This window comes from Rhipicephalus sanguineus, chromosome 8, assembly GCF_013339695.2.
Source record: "Rhipicephalus sanguineus isolate Rsan-2018 chromosome 8, BIME_Rsan_1.4, whole genome shotgun sequence".
In the NCBI taxonomy this organism is placed as follows: domain Eukaryota; kingdom Metazoa; phylum Arthropoda; class Arachnida; order Ixodida; family Ixodidae; genus Rhipicephalus; species Rhipicephalus sanguineus.
This window is the reverse complement of record NC_051183.1, coordinates 55,337,660-55,356,767: the sequence shown is the minus strand read 5'-3', so window position 1 is coordinate 55,356,767 and position 19,108 is coordinate 55,337,660. Positions and strand designations below refer to the sequence as shown.

Here is a 19,108-nt window from a genome sequence, read left to right as displayed (position 1 = left end):
CTTTAATAAAAGTGCACAAAGGAAAAAAAAACGGCTTGGCCGCAAAGCGCACGTTTTTAAGGGCGAGTCCGTATACAGTCGACGTCCGATTTCCCGGACCCTCAAGGGACCGCGAAAACGTCCGGAAAATCGGGCAGTCCGGAAAAACGAATGCACGTGAAAACGCACCTTTTTGATAGGTATTTTTCGCTGACGGAGAGGGTCACAGCCGGAATACAAGATTCCCATAGCAATTCAGCCAATGCATCGTTTAGGTGGCTCTGAAAAGAGCCGTTTATAAAAAAAAAAAAATACGACGTGGCCGGCACTACCTTAGGTCAGCACATGGGCGCAAAGAAGTCGCTTATTTTCTTTTGCACGGTCCGCTTGCCCGCGATTATGTCTGCCTCAATTTCAGTCAACGTCATGTTGCCGCTGTACACCAATGACAGTGTCATCAGTGCTCGCGTCAACTCCGAGCTCGTTGGCTGTGTAGGAGCTGGCTCTTCGTTCTCGGTGTCATCGGAATCCTCCGTAACTTGATGAATGATTTCGTCATCGGTCAACTCCGCACATAGCTCGAGGTCTTTGTCAGCGTCGGCGAAGCCCTCAAGGGTTATCTCGGCTGGAATCAACACGCCGCCAGCGCGCAGATCGTCGAAGGCAACGTCCGCGGATGGCAGTTCGTCATCGTGAGCCTACGAGGTGGCTTTGTGCGCTTCGAAGGCGCGGACGAAGACGAAGGAGCAGTCGGTGCCATTGCTGTAAACGGCGAATCCGCTCGACGAAAAGCGCAGCACGAAACAGCTAGGAACTCGGTGGATGCTGAAGGTCGGGAAACGTGATCACTGAAGGTAGCGCGCAGCACCAAACGATCAACCGCAGACACGACCGCAGAGCTGGCACAGCTGACAAAACAACACGTGAACGAACACGGTGACGTTTGGCTTGGCTAAGCTACGGCTGGCAACGGATTGACACGTGCTGTTTCGAGGTTACGGCAGCCGCGGCGCGGTGCGGCGTTGCTGCTGATGCGAGTATGGTGGGTTCAAGGATATGAAAATGAAAACAACCAAAATGGCGGCGTCGGTGGCGACTTTGGGTCGGCGGTTAACAGTAAAAAGTCCGGGAAATCGGATAGCGAAGGCTATAAGCGTCCGGAATTTCGGACTTTTTAATACATTGACTCTACGGGGAACTTGACGGTGCCACAGATGAGTCCGGGAAATCAGGCATGTCCGGAATTTCGGGCGTCCGGGAAATCGGACGTCGACTGTACAACGAACTACTGATATAACGACCACTTTTCGCGACACTTTCGAGTTCGTTATAAACGGGTTCCACTGTATCACCTAGATATCCTTGCAATATTCCAGGCCTATCGTGTGTAGGTCAGACAACCAGTGGTCAGTTGGATCAATAAAAAGTACCATGGGAGAGGAAGCACAGCGGAGGATGGCAGAAAGTTGATTGGGTTGATATTGGTATAACTTAGGTGTTTGCAGGTAAAGAATTGAATCGGCTTGCACAGAATATGGTAGACTGTAGTAAATTGGGGATCCTTGGGATAGACCTTTGCTTTGCGATCGACATAAAATACGCTGCTGCTTACGATGAATGATTTTTCTCTAACACTGTCAGTCTTCTATTTCAGCATTAGTGGCGCTCGATGACATTTGGTGGTTACAGACAAAAAGCAATCTGTCAGGCTTGACAGGGTCTGCTATTCGGGCATAAAATTCCAGAATTTGGTTGAATTTCACTATGCGACTCTTCTGGTGCCAGGTGATCTTCTACGACAGCGACTGGAACCCGACCGTGGACCAGCAGGCCATGGACCGGGCCCACCGTCTGGGCCAGACCAAGCAGGTGACCGTGTATCGGCTCCTCTGCAAAGGGTCCATTGAGGAGCGCATCCTTCAGAGGGCGCGAGAAAAGAGTGAGGTGAGCAGCTCTTGTATATCGGTTTCTAGTTGCCTACCAGTACAGTCGCGTACCTAGTTTTCAGTATTCGCGGGACCTGGAAAACAACCTACTACATTTTTTTTCTTTCTTTCTATAGCATTGTGCAATGCTCCCTCCTGTTTTTTTTTCCCTCCATGCCGGGAACTGGACCTTCATCCACGTGCTTAGCAGCACAAGACTTGAATTGCTACATGCAAAAACAATCGTCATGCGTTCATATCCAGCCAACAATGAAATGTAGCACCGTGACATGACAAGTGAACATTGCCATGTCAGAAACGGCTGATTGCTGAGAAGCCCACGATTGAGAGAGCATCATTTATTGGAAAACTGTGCATACAAATAACAATGTGACTGGCGCACCTTCGAGGGCCACATTTCTGCACGCTTGCCGACGCCGAATTTTTCGCGTACATCAATGCTGCTGCCAAAATCTGTAATGCATAACAGGCCTCGCTTGAAAAGTCGGTTTATTAAAAATAAGGCAGCTGAAAAGAGTACCTTATTTTTACATTGCGCCACGTTTCTCTTGCAAGCAATGACATCGGGCCGTATTTGCGCCAGTGTTGTGACCCGTGCGTGGTTGCAATTTATATTCAGCAAAAGGCAGCAAAGCCATCAAGCTCGATGCAGTTAATACACAGCTAATTGGTTTCTGCATTTCCAACCTTGCGTTTAGATGGGTAGCCTCACAATGTGGCTCACAAAGCAACCACAGATTCAGCTACACCATTGTGAGAGGAAAGGTTAGAGAAGCCTAGAGGCAGCGAATGCACACTTACTGAAGTCGCACTAATTCAACGTTGTTTGCATTGTTTTCTATTTGTGCCCTTCCAAAAATGGGCACCCACTGTGGTGATGGTGATTTTGAGCGAAACGCATAAACTGGCAAGGTGATATCATGATTATAGCTGAAGAGCTTGCAGTAAGGTTTTTACAGTTCCTTGCTTCAATTTGTGATGACGGTACATATCCGCAGGACAAGTCTACTCATTACATGAAACGGGACAATACGGAATACCTATGGAAGCATGCTAACATACGGAATACTTGCAGAAGCATACTAATATACGGAATATTTATGGAAGCATACTAACATATCTCTCTGCATAACGTAACATAGCTCTAATGCAGGTCTCCGCATTACGTGAAACGGAACAATACGGAATACCTATGGAAGCATACTAATATACGGCATACTTGCAGAAGCATGCCAAGTTACGGAATATTTATGGAAGCATACTAACATATGGAATACTTATGGAAGCATGCTAACATAGCTCACTGAAGATGATGGAAAACATTGTGACATTTGCATTTCATGTTAAGAACCACCTTACACAAACTCATGGAGGCCATCCATTCATCTCTCCTTTTTTTTCACCAACCTCGTGGATTTTGTCTCCGCAGATCCAACGCATGGTGATCAGTGGCGGCAACTTCAAGCCCGACACGCTGAAGCCCAAGGAGGTTGTGTCGTTGCTTCTGGACGACGCCGAGCTGGAGCGGAAGTGTAAGTTCATCGTTGGCTCTAACGAGGCTTCTGACAATTAGAATTCGTCCTGGAAGTGGGATCACGCCACTAATGAATGACGAAATGAAAGGCAAGTGCCTTCGTGAAATACTCATATTTAACCCTTTGCGGTCCAAAACCTTTACCCACTTTCCGGCTCTAGCGGTCCGAAACTATTTCGCCAGTTTCTGGCGCCGCGAATAAAAACACAAGCTGTGGAAGAGAAACGCACAGGATATTTATTTTTGCTCCTGCATTCTGCAGGCAACTCTTTTAGTGATATTTGGGCAACGTATGATACCGCTCAAAGCATTCCCCTGTGTGCAGGCCAGGGTTATTACTGCAGGTTTCCACCGCCGCCGTCGTCGTCTTCGTCACTCACTTCTGTCGAATCACTGTCATCACTGTCTGGTGGAGGCACGTAATTCTCTTCCTCACTAAAGTCATCCTCGCTTTCGCTAAAAGCACCGCCGTAAAACGCACGCGGTGAAAACGTGGCCATGCTTCTCAGCGAACCGCGCGCGCGAGTGGGTACGCTCTAGGCCCCGTGCTGATCATAGTGCTGCACCCTAGTGTCAAAAAAGTAAAACCTCAACAAACAAAGCTCACTTATTCCTCAAGAGATGGCCCTTCATGTATACAAAAAATGCGCGCGACTCGCGGTGAGAAAACAGCAAAATTTAAACCACGAACACCCTTGTCGGGCGGGGCCCGACAGCGGACCGCTACGGCCGTGTTGCGTTGTCGGGCGCTGCCCGACAACGGACCGCAAAGGGTTAAGCACCCCCCGCCACATGGTCACTGCTGTCCACTCTGGCATTGCTCATTAGCCTCCTTATTAATTGTTAATTCTTGACAAGGAATTTGTGCAGCTGTCTTTTGGACTGCAGCCAAGCCTCAGTATTATAATGAAGTTGTATTTCACATTAAAGTAGATCAGTTATATTTAAAAGATTGTTATGATCGTATATTAGTAACACTATACAGTAAAAGCTCGTTAATTTGTATCTCATATGACTGGAAAAATTGTCCAAATTTAACCAAATTCGGAATTATTGAAAGTACCAAGAAAACAATAAACAAACATCTATGGCATCAACATGCTTTAATTTTCTTGGGATTTTCTTGCAATTAACAAGCTTTTACGGTAGCAAAGACGGGTCTCATTTTTGTTTACTTTGTTAAAATCGATAATTCATTGTATTCCTGTTCCTTATATGGAGTTTTCACTGCACATTGAGTATTTTCAGGGTAAGAATCCCTTTTAATTTCCAAATGGAGTTGGGCACCAGTAAGCTTACCTGTTAAATTTAGTTTTCGCACCTTTTTCTCGTGGATGATTTATTTTCTTGTCTTTTTTTTTTTTACCCATACATTCGCCCAGTCCGGCAGCGTCAAGAGGAACGGAAGCAGCTTGAGGACAACGTCGAGAAGCCCAAGGAGCGTAAGAGGCGAAGTGACAAAGGGGAGAAGGTCAGCTCATCTCCCTTCTTATTAGCAAGTTTTAGTACTGTGAACATAGTGTCCGCAAACACCGTTGTGTAATAGAGCGCCGTTATAGGCTACTTACACAGTACTAAATAAACCTTGCTGTTTTGTATTAAAAAGGAGCAAGCTAACAGGCGTTCTCTGGCTTTTCAAGTTCATAGCAACGGGCCTAAAACTCAAAGGGGATTTCAGCAATTGTAATAATCTGATATAAGAGATGTAAGCCCTTGGCAGAATGCTTCACTGTATAGGGCTTAGTTGTTTCAACAATTATGTTTGACCCAGTGGTTCCACTCCTGCGCCAACTGCGCCAAAGCGCGCCAAATTGTATTTACTGCGCCATCCTGATAATATCGACGAAATTTGCGCCAAACTGCGCCAAAGTCTCGGGTTTGGGGGCGTCTATCACCGGCAATCGCACCGCCGGCGCGTCAGAACCAAGGAGGTTTAAAAAAAAATTCTGGAGTGGAAGCTCTCGAAACGCCTTGCCAGCGAAAGTGAAGCCAGCTTTTGCCCACCAAAGAGCTCGGAAACATGCTCTTTTCTGGTCGCGCCTACTTAGAGGTCAAATGGCTTTGACCTGTTAGTGTAAATGCTACGTTAACTACAAAATAAAAGATCGTTGTTGCCGACAAAAGTAACCAGTCGAGAGGAGTATTGACGATTGATGTCCAATAAAATATGCCATGACTTTGAGGCTTACTTACGAAAACTAGTAACACAAAGACACACTTGCAGTAGTATCTGACTCGTAAAACTTGCCATATTAAGCTTCTCTGGCGTGCGTGGAAAACGCTCGCTTTCCTTCGCCAAACGCCGGTGGTTTATCGTGCCCCTAGTAAGATGGCGGGCGCAGCCGCCATCTTTTGGTGGGCACGGCTTCACTATTGCGCAATAATCGCCACTCCAGCAAATTTTTTTAACCTCCTTGGTCAGAACATGTGCAGCTCGATCTTGGGGCTGCCAATAAAGTCGCAGTCATGGACCAAGAATTATTCCGCTGAATAAATAGCGCTCGCGCGTGCGTTACGAGTAAGCCACGATGCCATGCACGGTGCCGACGCAGCTTCTGTTCTGCAAGTCGGCTCGACAGCAAAACGCGCTCTCCGCAGAGGCTCGTGACGTCTAGGCCTATCGGTAGCGAGAAAGTGCGACGGCGATTCATCGGCGGACGTCGTCTGTTCCAGAAACGCTGCCGATAGCTCGTTTCAAGCGTCGCATGGCACGTAAGGAAAGCAGTGTTCAGTAATAACCACATGAGTGCCGCTAAAATGTCTGTCACTTCTGTTTCCGGACATCGCGGAATGAAATCTGGGATCGCTCGCAGTAGATATATGGGACAATATCGAATTTTCCTTGCTTCGCGTTTATGGAAAGAGCACACGAACGGTGGAAACGCGTTGACACTTTTCCTCAGGTATACTTTATCCATGGATCTTCATCCAGAACCGCTTTTTCGTAATTCCTTCCGCCAGCACATCCGAGTTTGTAATCACTCTGCGGTAAATACCCCCTAAAAGGCCCTGCCCTTTCGAGCTCACGTGCTAGGGTTCCTATTCGAATTTTTTGCTTGCTTTTTTAAAAATGTCGTCTCATTAGTAAAATCATATCTCCTGGTCGGAGCAGCCGCAAATTCGCAGCTGTCAGTAGCGGGCCCGTCGCTGACGGCCCAGAGTGAAGCGGCTACGCCATGTTACACATCCGCCCCTCACTTTCGGGGGTCAGTAGCTAACGGTTAAAAAAATGCCCCCACCTCCCCGAAGGGAATCGTGAGGAAATGCGAATGCATTTCTTGCGCCGAGAGTACATGGCGTAGTAATTTTAATGGCGTAAAGCTGGACACATCGATGCGCTGAAGTGTCTCCCTTTAGGGCGCCTCTTTCAACGAACGCTTCCTACGTGCGTTCGTAATCACCTCAGGGATGTTGCCACCGCCTTCAATGCAGCACAAACGCGTTTAGAACATGCTGTTTTCAGGCTGTGCCAAGGCAGCACAAACGCTACAAACGCGTTTCAAACGCACTGCATTGAGGCGGTGGCGCAGGGAGGAGAGAGAGCGAACGGCGAGAGAAGGAGCGGCGAAGCACTGCACCTACCCTCTCCTACACTCTCTCGCACCACATGCTCCGGTTGCTAGGGGCGAGGATAAGCGCGCCCGCCCGCATCTACGCCGGATGCCTCACATAGCCCGACTAAGAAATGCATTCGCATTTAAAAAACTAAGTTTCGCTTAAGAGCGAAGCAATGAATGCGATACCAAAAAAATGTATTGTGAAACGAAGTAAGACTAGCAGCTAACTCTTTTGGATCCGATCTCGCGTAACTCAACAAAACGCCGGTTTAAGGGAATATGGCCCCTCCAGGAACCGAAGCGTTTTCTTGCTCTGAGTTCTCTAAACGCGAAGTAAGCGTTGAGAGCACAGCAAGTTTACGAGCCGTCTCCTGATGCCTCGAGATAGCGCGCGCGCAAGCGACTGCGCCCTTCGAACGATGCGGTCCCCCCCCCCCCCTTCCGCTCCCCTGGCGTCCCTTCATGCTCCTTACGAAAGACGGGCGGGGCGTTTCCTCCCTGTTTGATGAGCAATCGACGGCAGGCCCGCACGCGGGAAGATGTTATCTCATGCGCTGTCCGTGTGGCGGAGACAGACGGCCGGCTAGTTTAATCTCCGCTTCAGCCGCGTTCATCACCAGCGCTCACGAGCTTTTACCCGCGGCTAGAATGCGTGTGGTGATGTTATTAATTTGGACTTTATACGGAAAATTACGACAACGGCGACGGCAAAAATCCGCCGAGAGTGTCCATATAATTGCTATCGCAAGGGTCAATGTACGGGTCAGATTTTGCGCCCGCCCCCCCTCTTAGTGATTAGGGGGGGGCAGGGCGGCCGCCGCCACCCCCTGCCCCCCCCCCCCCCTGGTGCGCACGCCTATGCTCCTGAGATGATTTTTTCCATGAGATTTGCAATGAATCGAAATATTTCTAGCCTTCATAAGAGCCCCATAATAATACTCAGGTGCTTGAATGTTAATGCAATATGCTTCCGTATTGCACTCCAGGATATAAAATTCGCTGCTCCAAAGTGCTCCCAGATGCAAAATTATCTGCTCCAAAGTGCTCCCAGATGCAAAATTATCTGCTCCAAAGTGCTCCAAGATGAAAATTTTGCTGCTCCAAAGTGCTCCAAAACGGAAATTTTGCTGCTCCAAAAATTGCTCCAAATCAGAAGTCCTCGGTAGCATCACTGTTGACCACATTATGTGGCCATGCTGCCATGAAGCTTACTCAGTACATTCATCGTATGCGAGCAGTACCCTTGTTGCCCAAGCGATGCCTATCTTTAGGCGTGCACCTTAAACATTTTTCCTCCGTGGAGGGTTCATTCCCTTATGATTGATCGTCTTGTTTCACAGCATATGTTATCTCAGTGCCACCTCAGCTCTGTGAACGTTATCAATAATGGGAGACGTGATCTGATTGCAATATTGTTAGAAGCACACTTGCACACGTACGTCAGAAATGTATCAGCAAACGTTTTTGACGTACACATACTTTTCATGTACGGCACGGCACTTGAGTGGGATTTCTTTGGGGATGTTACAGCTGTCTGATAGAAGAGGTAGAATGGGGCATGCTGGTTCATTGGGCCGAGGTGTTTTAGCTCTTTTCGCGACATTTTTCTGGCTCTTCCTTTTACCAGCGGGGTCCACGTAAGAAGAAGCTTGTAGAGCACAACGTGACGACCAGTGCCGCCCCGCTTGCGTCGATGGCGCCAACGCCGCCCCCCACGCTGCCCTCGCAACAGGACTCCGAGTCTATCGTCAGCCTCGACTCCATCCCGCCAAGCCCGTACAGTGAGGTGGGTGCACGTGCAATATGACATGCTGTCACATACTGTAACATATTCTGTGTATTGTAACAGAGTGTTCTATGTATAACAGCATAACATAATTATGCTTAATCGTAACAGGGCGTGTTGCATATTGTACCGCGTACTGCAGTATGCATTACGATTGTATTGTAACACGAGTCACCGTGGTGGACTACCGCTTGTAATAATGTAGTGCTGCTAAGCTCGAGGGTGCGGGTTGGACTCCTGGCCACAGTAGGCAGATTCCAATGGGGACGAAGTGGAAGAACACACGTGTGTGTAGAATTTGGTGCACATTATAGAACCTCAGGTGGTCAAAATTGATTTGGAGACCCCCCCATTGCAGCGTGTCTCACAATCACATATGTTTTTTTGGCACGTAAGATCCGAGAATGACATTTCTTGTGAAGTGATGAACGGGGCCAGTTGTTAAACGTTCACGGCTGTGCTGTGTATAGGAGTACACTTACGAAGCAACAACGAAAATGACAAAAAGTAAATATATTGTGCCGCATATGTCTACTATTCGTTGTTCTGTGAGTGTACTGGTTCTTTTAGAGGGCTGCAGGGAATGTTATGTGTAGGCTCTTGTGTGCTGTCATTTTTTGCAGTTCCAACATGATCCATCAACTCACTGAGCTTTTCATATTAGTGCAGCGTAGGGTCTGTCTTTCATTGCTGGTAGCAGTTAGCTAATCTTGTACATTACGTCATAGTTCTTCGGTCGTGCCTCAGGGATTTTAACTGCATATCTTGTATATCTGATTATAACATTCACCCGTACAGAGTTACAGATACAGTGAAGCCACATTAAAAGCGTATGAAATTGAGCTTGTCAGTATGTGATCATAGCAGAAAACTACACATTAACAGTCCTGTCTCGTCTTTTGTTGTCGTCGTTTTATTGCGCTGTTTTTTACGGTTGCATTCAGTATAGAAATATGGTGGTAAAAGATAGGAGAAAAGCACTCTTTGGATTCACCTTTCTAAAAATAGAAGTATGTTATAATCAAGTAGATATGGTATGTCTCTTTATTTTTTTTTACACCAAGCAGGTGCCAATGCTGTATGCAATGGCATTGTTGTCCAGTCATGTCCGGGTGGTTTTTAACTGACTGATGGTGACTCATTTCAAAACGAATAACTTGCCACGATGTCACTGTCATATTCGACAACTCTCTCAACCAGTAGTAGTAAGTAGTAGTAAAAGCACGTTATGCCTACCCGCACATGCAGCGTTCGCTGAGCAGCGTGGCTGTTGCGCAAGATGACGACAGTAGCGACGGTCCCCTCATCGTGGACGACGGCAGCCCGTCGAGCACTCCCGTCCCTCCGCTGAACACCTCAGGTGAGATTTCCTCAGTTTTACTGTGAGGAGTAATTCTATGGCCAGGTATGTTTTACATGTTTTAAAGGGCATACTGCACTTGAAAACTTTCTTCCCAATTATTTATCGGTTTGGATGCAACTTGCTCCGTTTATGTATACTTGTGTGTTGATTTCAAGTATGCAGTTGTTTATCTACACTCATACCTCATTATAACAAAGTCACACCTGACATGAAAATAACTTCGATATATGCGAAAATTCGTTATAAACATTTATTCGTAACACTGTACCTATGACAAGACTATTCTCCATTTACTTCGTTATAACTAGGGGTGTGCGAATATTCGAAATTTCGAATATTTTTCGAATAGTGTTTGCTATTCGATTCGATTCGCACTGAAATTTTACTATTCGAACTATTCGAACTTCCCAAAGACAAATGCAGTCAACGTCCGGTTGAAAGGGACCCCTTCAAATTTTCAATATGCTTCACCTCATTACACTCGTATTGCGGCAAAGCTGCCTTTCAAGCTCCGTTACGGTCGAACTTGGGCAAGAGACAGTCAACGTCTGATTGGAAGTGGTCCCTAGATTTTCAATATGCTTCACCTCCTCACACCCCCGTATTGCGGCAAAGCTGCCTTTCAAGGTCTGTTACGGTCGAACTTAGCCAAGAGACAACGTCCGTTTGGAAGTGGTCCCTAGATTTTCAATATGCTTCACCTCATCACACCCCCGTATTGCGGCAAAGCTGCCTTTCAAGCACCGCTACGGTTGCAAATGTATTAACTCAAGAAAACGCTGGTTTCAATACGGAGATGAAAGATGTGGCAGAGTTGGGGGCTCAATTAATGCTGTTTTGGACATGAAATTTGGGCAGGAAGTCCGAAAAATCGGAAGCCGAAGCTTTTTAGCATCCAGTATTTCAGATGTTCTTGTATATCGACATCTACAAGGCAGATTTGGAACTCCGTACTTGAAGGGAGCACACCCTTGTCCACCACTTCAGTTGGCCTTCCACAGAAGTTGAAAGAGGAGGAGAGGCTGAGGAAATGGCATCTTTGCCTATCACGTGTAAAGTGTTGTCGGCAACGCTTTGGTTGCACCAAATCATGTACATAAATACAATTTGGCGTCTACATTGCCTCATTCTTGATAAGAAAGACAACTATGAAATATGACCCCACCAGCGCTTCATCAACCTAGCGAAAAGAAACACTTTCATGTTGCTATCTCACAAGAACATACTTAGGGATTCTCTGCAACTTCTTCTGTAATTTCACTTCGAATTATTCGAAAAATGTTTGAGAAATATACGAAAATTATTCGAAATTATTCAATTCGATTCGCACTCAATCTTTATTATTTGAATTCGCTTCGCACCCAAAATTTTGCTATTCGCACAGCTCTAGTTATAACCGATAATTCGTTATATCGAGGATGTGTAGTTTTAAAATATCATCCATTCCATGTGCCATTTCGGCAGCTATAATTTGCCTAGAGTGAGATAGTTACAAAGTAAATCAGCATGTCAGAAGAATCTGCAACGACAACTTCATGCAAGAAAACAAGAATAGTCTAAACCAATTTCAACAAAAGTTACGGTATGTTGAACATCCGTGACTGAAAACCCAGCTTGCCACAGACTCAATCGCGAATGTTCAACGCGGCACAGCTTTCGTACATTGGTAACACCAGCGCTCCACAGTCAGCAACAACCTAGGAATACTGTAACACCCACACCAGTATTTCCTTCCAACATAAAAAGAATTTGTGTAAATGTGCCAGGCAATTACGTATGCTCATTTACCGATGTCAAGCACTTCTGTAACAATGGACAACTAATTTTGCCATACATTTGCTGTACACTTTTGCTATCCAGAACTACAGTTTTACTGTGAAACTTTGATGTCCTACGAAATGTTATGAGAAACCTCAATATCGATCTCAGTCAGGGAACATTTTGGCTGGAAACAATGTAGTTTTATTTTAGAGTTAGGCTAGTGCTTACGGGGCAGAGCAGAAACATGTACACTCAAGCCTCGATATAATGAACATCGGTATAACGAATTGTCGGTTATAATGAAGTAAATGAAGAATAGTGTCATAGATACAGTGTTACAAATATACACTATAACCTCATTATAACAGCCACATCTGACACAACAATAACTTCGTTATATCCGAAGATTAGTTATAAGCATGCACTCGCAACACTGCTTGCAATGAGTGCTATTTTTCATTTACTTCGTTATAACTGATAATTCGTTATATCCGTGTTCATTATGTCGAGGTTTGAGTGTACCTTTATAGCGAATTTTTGGATATAACGAACTTATTTTCGTGTCAGATGCGACTGTGTTATAATGATGTTTGAGTGTAATCAGTGAGTGGGCTCCAGTTCGCACCGCTTTCCTGCAGAGGTGAAGGGTCGGTGCACTGCGGTTCTGTTGGTGGAGCGTGAAGCAAATTTTTGTTATTGGAGCATAAAGCACAATGCCTTTCAGGACATCACAGCAGCCGCGCACTTCTTTCTCATTACACCTCCTCAAGCTAATATGCAATGGTCTATGTTCTGGACTTGTTCTTCAGTTGTTTACAGTGATGCTCTCTTAGTCTTCCCTGTGCCGTCGTCATAGTTGTAGTAGTAATAATGTAGTAGTAGTAATAGTAGTATTGGTAGCAGTACTAGTAGTGGGCGTCACGCAGGTCATGTGACCAGAGGATGGAGTGAATAAAGAAATAAAACAAAAAGAAAACGAAATGATCATGACTTTCCGTTAGTGATGGAGAACTATCGATGGTACTATCGATACTATCGATAGCCGAGTCACTATCGAACTATCGATGGTAAAAAATACTATCGACAGCGCTATCGATAGTAAAAAATTCGATGGTACTATCGATAGTATAAAATCAACAGCGCGGACATACTGCAGAATAAACTTGGTTCCCCGCGCGCATGGTACATAGCGGAGCCGGAGGAGCAGGCTGGAGGTCCAGAAAGTGGACATGATTGTGTTCTTCACCAGGGTACTTTGCTGACACATGATCATAAAGTGAGACTGTTCAGCTGTAGCGGAAAGGAAGCCTTCACATGTGGAGGAGGGACTGCGCGGCTTCAAATTGATATTGCATTTTATGATTTCAAAATAAGAAAAAAATATCAATAATTTATTTTTAAGGTGTAACTGGTTGCTTTTGGATACGAATTTATTGATGGATATATTACGCCATTTTCCCTGCGGAAATAATTAATTTCTCTGCCACAAATTGCTCATAAATAAAGCGAAGCTGGTAGTAAGCTATCGCAAATATTCTGGCATATGGCCGGCCAGCAGCCGCATCATTATTCACACCACTATCGATAGTATTGTCACGCGGTTGTGACCGTGAAGAATGCTGCAGCAAGACTGGGAAATACGGAACTCTTTATTTGGGCGAACTTGCGCCCAGAAAATCAAAACTCGAAATACAAGCGATACAAGCTGCGCACTCATAGCGGCGGGAGCAGCCGTCAGCCGTTGAGTAATGTGATCATCGGTGGACCGCGTCGTCCTTTATACATCAGCCATCAAACCCTCCAGCGTTATCGCTGGTGCACGCGTAAGCTCTCGAATAAACTTGACTATTCGCGTCCGGCTCGTAATATTAACAGAATGATCTCAAACAATTGTGAAGCTTCTCAAACATTACGGCGTGGTCTGCGTGAAACGTTGCTAACAGTCTTTGTGGGTGAAACCCGAATACGTCAAAACAAAGCAATAAACACGGGTGGCAGTAATATCGCTGTAGTAACATTAACTATGGTACTACCAATTGTACTATCGATAGTTTATCGATAGTAGCACTATCGATAGTTTGTTTACACTATCGATAGTTTCAAAGAAACTATCGATACTATCGATAGTCAATTTACCGATAGTTCTGCATCACTACTTTCCGTACAAGATACCGGGAAAGTAGTTCACACTTTCGTTAATTACATTATTTAGAGACTGACAATAATTGTAATAAACCAAGGCGAGGCACCTGGTCGTGTACGAGGGTCATGTAGATAACAGGGAGCACACACGTGGCAGAAATCCGGCTGCACCGGTGGCAAATCAGGTGACGCATTGCGTTCACTGAAATGCCTGAGCGTGCGGGTCATGCGATCTAGCTTTTCCCAATCAAGCGTAAGCGCATGTATTTCAAATCTAGCGGTGGATTTATGACTCCACATGATCTCACTAGCCAATCTCATACACTCGCACTGGTTTTCACTGTGTGGAACTAGGTGAATTTTTTTTTTGCCATCTTTTTTTTTTTTTTTTCCTTAATCAGTGGACAGTCCCGGAGTGCCATCTCCAGGTGGCAAAAAGGGCCGGGGCACAGGTCGGAGTCGGGGTCGGCCGCGAGGGTCGACACGCAGGGGTGGGGCCACGCTGCGCGGCCGGGGATCTATGCTGGCGGCCGCCGAGCGAGCCGGAGCCCAAGCCGGAGCGCAGGCTGGCTTCGCAGCCTACGGTTACAGCGTTCCCTGGAACGGTGCGTCGTCGACCGGTGAGTTGCGTCTGGACAACGCCGTTCCTTCCTCGTTTATGTGCATCTCTGGATTTTGGTGGGCCCCAGCCCAAGTGAAGCAATTCTCTTTTTTTGTTGTTGTTGTTAGACACCTTTTTCCATGTTGATGGAACAGAAAATGATTAATTAACGTGGAGAGACTCGAAACTTGCAGCTTCAATGGAATAATCAATCGAAGTTGCTAATTCTCGGTCTATAATAAGAGAGGGTAGTGCATAATAAATAGCGAAGGGATCACAATAAGGGGAGCTGTGTTAGCCAATTCCGGTCATCTGTTAATACCAAAGGGGTAACCTGATTTCGTTGCGTTTTTCTATTGTATAACTTTGTTGCACCTTGATGTTTATCATTTGTATTTTTTGTTCTTTGTTTTTTTACTTTTTGTCTGTATTTTTGTTGCAATGTATATACTGATGCCCCCCTTACTCAATGCCCTTTAATGGGCCTGTAAGGCATTTTGAATAAAATATAAAATAAAATAAAATAAATATATCAGAAAGTTTAACAGCAGTTTCAGTGCTTGCACGTCGTTTGCTTACACAACGATGTGCAAGAAGACAAAGTGCTGTGCATGCTCAGGAATCTACTCACATTGCACAACAAGAATACTGCTAGCTGTGGGTTCTTCAAGCAATACTTTGTTTTAAAGGACGAGGACGCAGGAACACAGTAGACTGGACGAGCGCTGAACTTACAACTGACATCTTTATTGCACCTACCGCTCGTTTTTACACCGCATCAAACTGAGCACGTCATTCCAATAAAATCGCCAATCAAAAGCATCAGGTATGCAAACTACATTTTCACTGAAAGCTAACACGTGTACATGAATCACACCGTGCGCACGCGTCTTCCACACTCAGATAAAATGAACAAAAGTGACAAACCGATAAAGTCAGTTCCTAACAAGGATGAACAAGCAAAAGAAAAAAACCGACAAAAAAACAAACAAACAAACAATCAACAATCCATTTTCGAGGCGCAGGCTCACTTACCGTGATAACAATGATTGAGAGTGAGTCGATGGAAAGTTAGAGCATGACCAACAAAAAACACGGTAAAGGAAATGATTTATATGAAACCTTTGAGATATTGAATCTCAGCGTCAGTGAGCAAAATAGTTGGCTTGCTGATGCAACTGTCTCCTGCTTCCCTGATAAAAAACGCTTCCACGATTTCACATTCTGTTTTGCCGTTTGCCTTCTTTAAAAATTGTGTGTTCTCAAAAGTGGGCGCACATCCGCACTGTTTGCAATGTTCTGCCAGAAAGCTTCCCGTTTTGTTGTGCACATTCAGATTGTGTTCCTTCGCTCTCTCATTAAAACACCTTCCCCACTTATCACTCCATAACTCATGATATGGTTTGCTCATTATTGGTAACATCATTAGTGCTGTATCATTAGCGATTACAACTAAACTAGCGTGCAACGGTCTGGAAATTATATATTTTTTCATAGACAGACATGCTTGTCTTTTTCCCCCTTCTGAAGGTGAAGAAATGGTGAAATTGTATTGCCCTCCGTACAAGTGAGGTTTCATGGTAGCCTTTTTATTTTTAGAAAATTTCGACTTCTATTTTTCCTACGCTAAATTGAAAGGTCTTCTAATCCTTATGGCGCGTGGGTCCATGCTGAGCTCGAGGACATGGGCTCAACTCCTGGCCAGGGCTGCCACGTTTGTAATTTCTTAAGGTGCTGTGCCGTCAAGGGAATGACGGGATATGTGTCTGCTAGGCTTCTGTTGGCTGCCGTTGAGCAAGGCTTGGCTTCAAATGTGGATGCGGCTACACAGATAAGGCTTCTCTAAACTAAAACCTTCATAAGCGGATCTCATTCACACGTAATATATTCCACAATAAAATCCAGTCCACTGTATGGCATAGACAAGCGGTGAAAGAAAGAAACAGATGTAACAAACAGTCGTGGAGTGAACGCTGACCTTGTCGTCTGCCTTCCAAGTTTAACAGCCGCTCGTTACTTTTTACATTTTGTGAAATTGTAAATCGATGGAGAAGTTTTCAAAGTTGAATAAAACTCATGTCTGTGCAATGTTAAATAAAGGAAACAGCTTACTGCGTGCTGCCTCAGTATGAAATGAACCATTCTGATGCAAAAAATGCATTGAAGCCAATCCGAATCCGACACATCCCAGCATTCCCACGCGTGCAACAGCATCACAGCGCCAGTTTTCCCTCTAGGGAATTGTGAGAAACTATATATGCGGTCAGTGCTCTTTCGACTCAGTTTTGCCTCTAAGTCTGTACTAACTCTCTGGCAAGCACTGGCCGTCATTTCATCTGCCATAATTTAACCAACACTATACAGTAGAACCCCGCTGTTACGTTCCTCACTGCTGCTTTTTCCCGGCTGTTACGTCGTTTTCCGCCGGTCCCGGCATAGCTCCCATAGGATACAATGTATTGGGAACCCCGCTGTTACGTCGTAACTGTCGGACCGTTCCCGTATGATACGTCGCGAAGTGCGCTCGGAGCCGACCGAGTGACTACCAAAGAGAGCCGCCATGGTGCATTTTCACGCAGCTTGGCCTCGTTTGACCGTAATATTAGCCGCATGAAAGGCGCAAGCAACAGAACCTTTCAATTGATGCAAACAAAAGCACGGCCTTCGAGATTCAAATTGCAAAGATGGCGTCTATGACGTAACTGCTCGCGAAAGCAAGGCCTTCGAGATTGGCATTTACTATTGACAAAAGCATAGCCTTTGATATTTGTATTGCACAAACATGGTGTGTATGACGTAATTGCATGCGAAAGCAAGGCCTTCGAGATTGGCATTCACTTCTGCCATCGCGTTGGCGTAGACTCATCATCATCGTTATTTGTTGGAGAGCGGGAGGAGTTCGAGCTGGTTGGAGCTCGCACGGTCGTGCGTGCGGTTCGGGTTCGCGGTCGGACTCGCCGCGCCGGTCGTGATTGCGTGTGCTTAGTTCTTTCATGCCTACAGCTGTTGGTGTTAAAAAAATCACATACGTTGATTACATTTCTGTGGATGAGGCCGTCCTAAGCTCCGCGTTTCTATCCATCGACTAGATCGCGGCTGAGTGCGCCAATTTTCGTGCTGCTCGTAAGAATTGAAATAAAATTCTGTACCACTAAATATTTCGCCGTTTTTCCTGTTTTTCGGCTCTTACGTTTCCCGTCTCTTACGTTTATTTCCTACGGTCCCTTCAAAAACGTATCAGCGGGGTTCTACTGTACTTTGTTCCATACAAAGTAGTCAGTGTTGTTGAGGCCAGTGAGACTTCTTGCTGTAGATGCATTCGCACCTGGAGATAGTTCATTCTTGTCTCGCACCAAAAGTGTGATTTTTTGACATGAAAGTGTTTTATCGTGTTTTATCGTGGAGTAAGGGACCACCAAGATTTTCATGACGTATTTCTGTCACAGAAATACGTCAGCAATATGAACGCCATCAAATGGCAAAGAAAAAAAAACTATAATGAAAGGTTGCATTGACAGGAGTCGAACCCATGACCTCTCTGTCTGCGACGATGGCTGGCGGGCGTTTAGCCCACTGAGCTACCGCCAAACACATAATGAAGGCTACATGAACGCGCCTTTTATCTTTCACACTGTCCTCTCACAGTGCTCTTGCATGGATGGATGGATGGATGCTATGAGCGTCCCCTTTATAACGGGGTGGTGACATGTGTGCCACCAGGCTCGAAAAACAAAACAAAAAAACGCGCCGTTGCTGCGATCGTCCCATTCGGCGCGTTTCCTATAGAAGTGTAATTTCGTTTAACACACCGCGAGGCGGTGGCTTTAGCCCAAGCCTCGCTCATAGCATCCATCCATATTGACAAATGGCTCTCCGACGCTCGCCTGGCTGTCGCACCTCGTTCCCCACTCGCCCTGTGAGAATTAACCGCCGGGCTAGAGGGAAGACACAACATGCATAACATTTCTCGTCCTGTTTCACGACGCTTTGGAGGAGTGCATACCAAGTATCAGTGTTTATTATGTGCTTGTTGATGCCATATTTTTGCGGAATTCACCATATGCGGTGCCCACGTATATGTTAAGAACTTCAGCTACTGCAAGGGTTAAATCATGATCATGGGCGTTAGTGGTTGGTACGGAAATGTGCCACTAGGCGTCAACGTGAGTTCGTCCACATCAGGCGGTGCTACATCTGCCAAACAAAAATAGACATTATGTAAGCTCTGATATACCAATGCACTAAAGCAATCAACTACTTCTGTGACGACACGTTTCACTTTCGTGTCATACCGATTCCTATGACAGAGGGATCAACCATCCTTTTAGTTTTACGCGCAATAATAAATTGGAAGCTTTTGTGGCTTAGACATAACGGACTCTGCTGTGCGGCTGTGAATATGATGTTCTATACCTCGTTTTGCTGTCTTTGTTTCCCTG

The 19,108-nt window shown here is 45.6% G+C and overlaps 1 protein-coding gene across 1 annotated transcript in view; it reads left to right on the top strand.

Annotated features, from left to right (window-relative positions):
• LOC119401932 (chromatin-remodeling ATPase INO80-like) overlaps nucleotides 1-19,108 on the top strand; it is a 255,790-nt gene that overhangs the window by 213,440 nt on the left and 23,242 nt on the right. Inside the window, 6 exon segments of the mRNA XM_049418455.1 lie at nucleotides 1,765-1,923; nucleotides 3,355-3,457; nucleotides 4,842-4,930; nucleotides 8,644-8,802; nucleotides 10,051-10,162; nucleotides 14,470-14,688. Of these exon segments, the coding sequence (XP_049274412.1) occupies nucleotides 1,765-1,923; nucleotides 3,355-3,457; nucleotides 4,842-4,930; nucleotides 8,644-8,802; nucleotides 10,051-10,162; nucleotides 14,470-14,688 (841 nt within the window).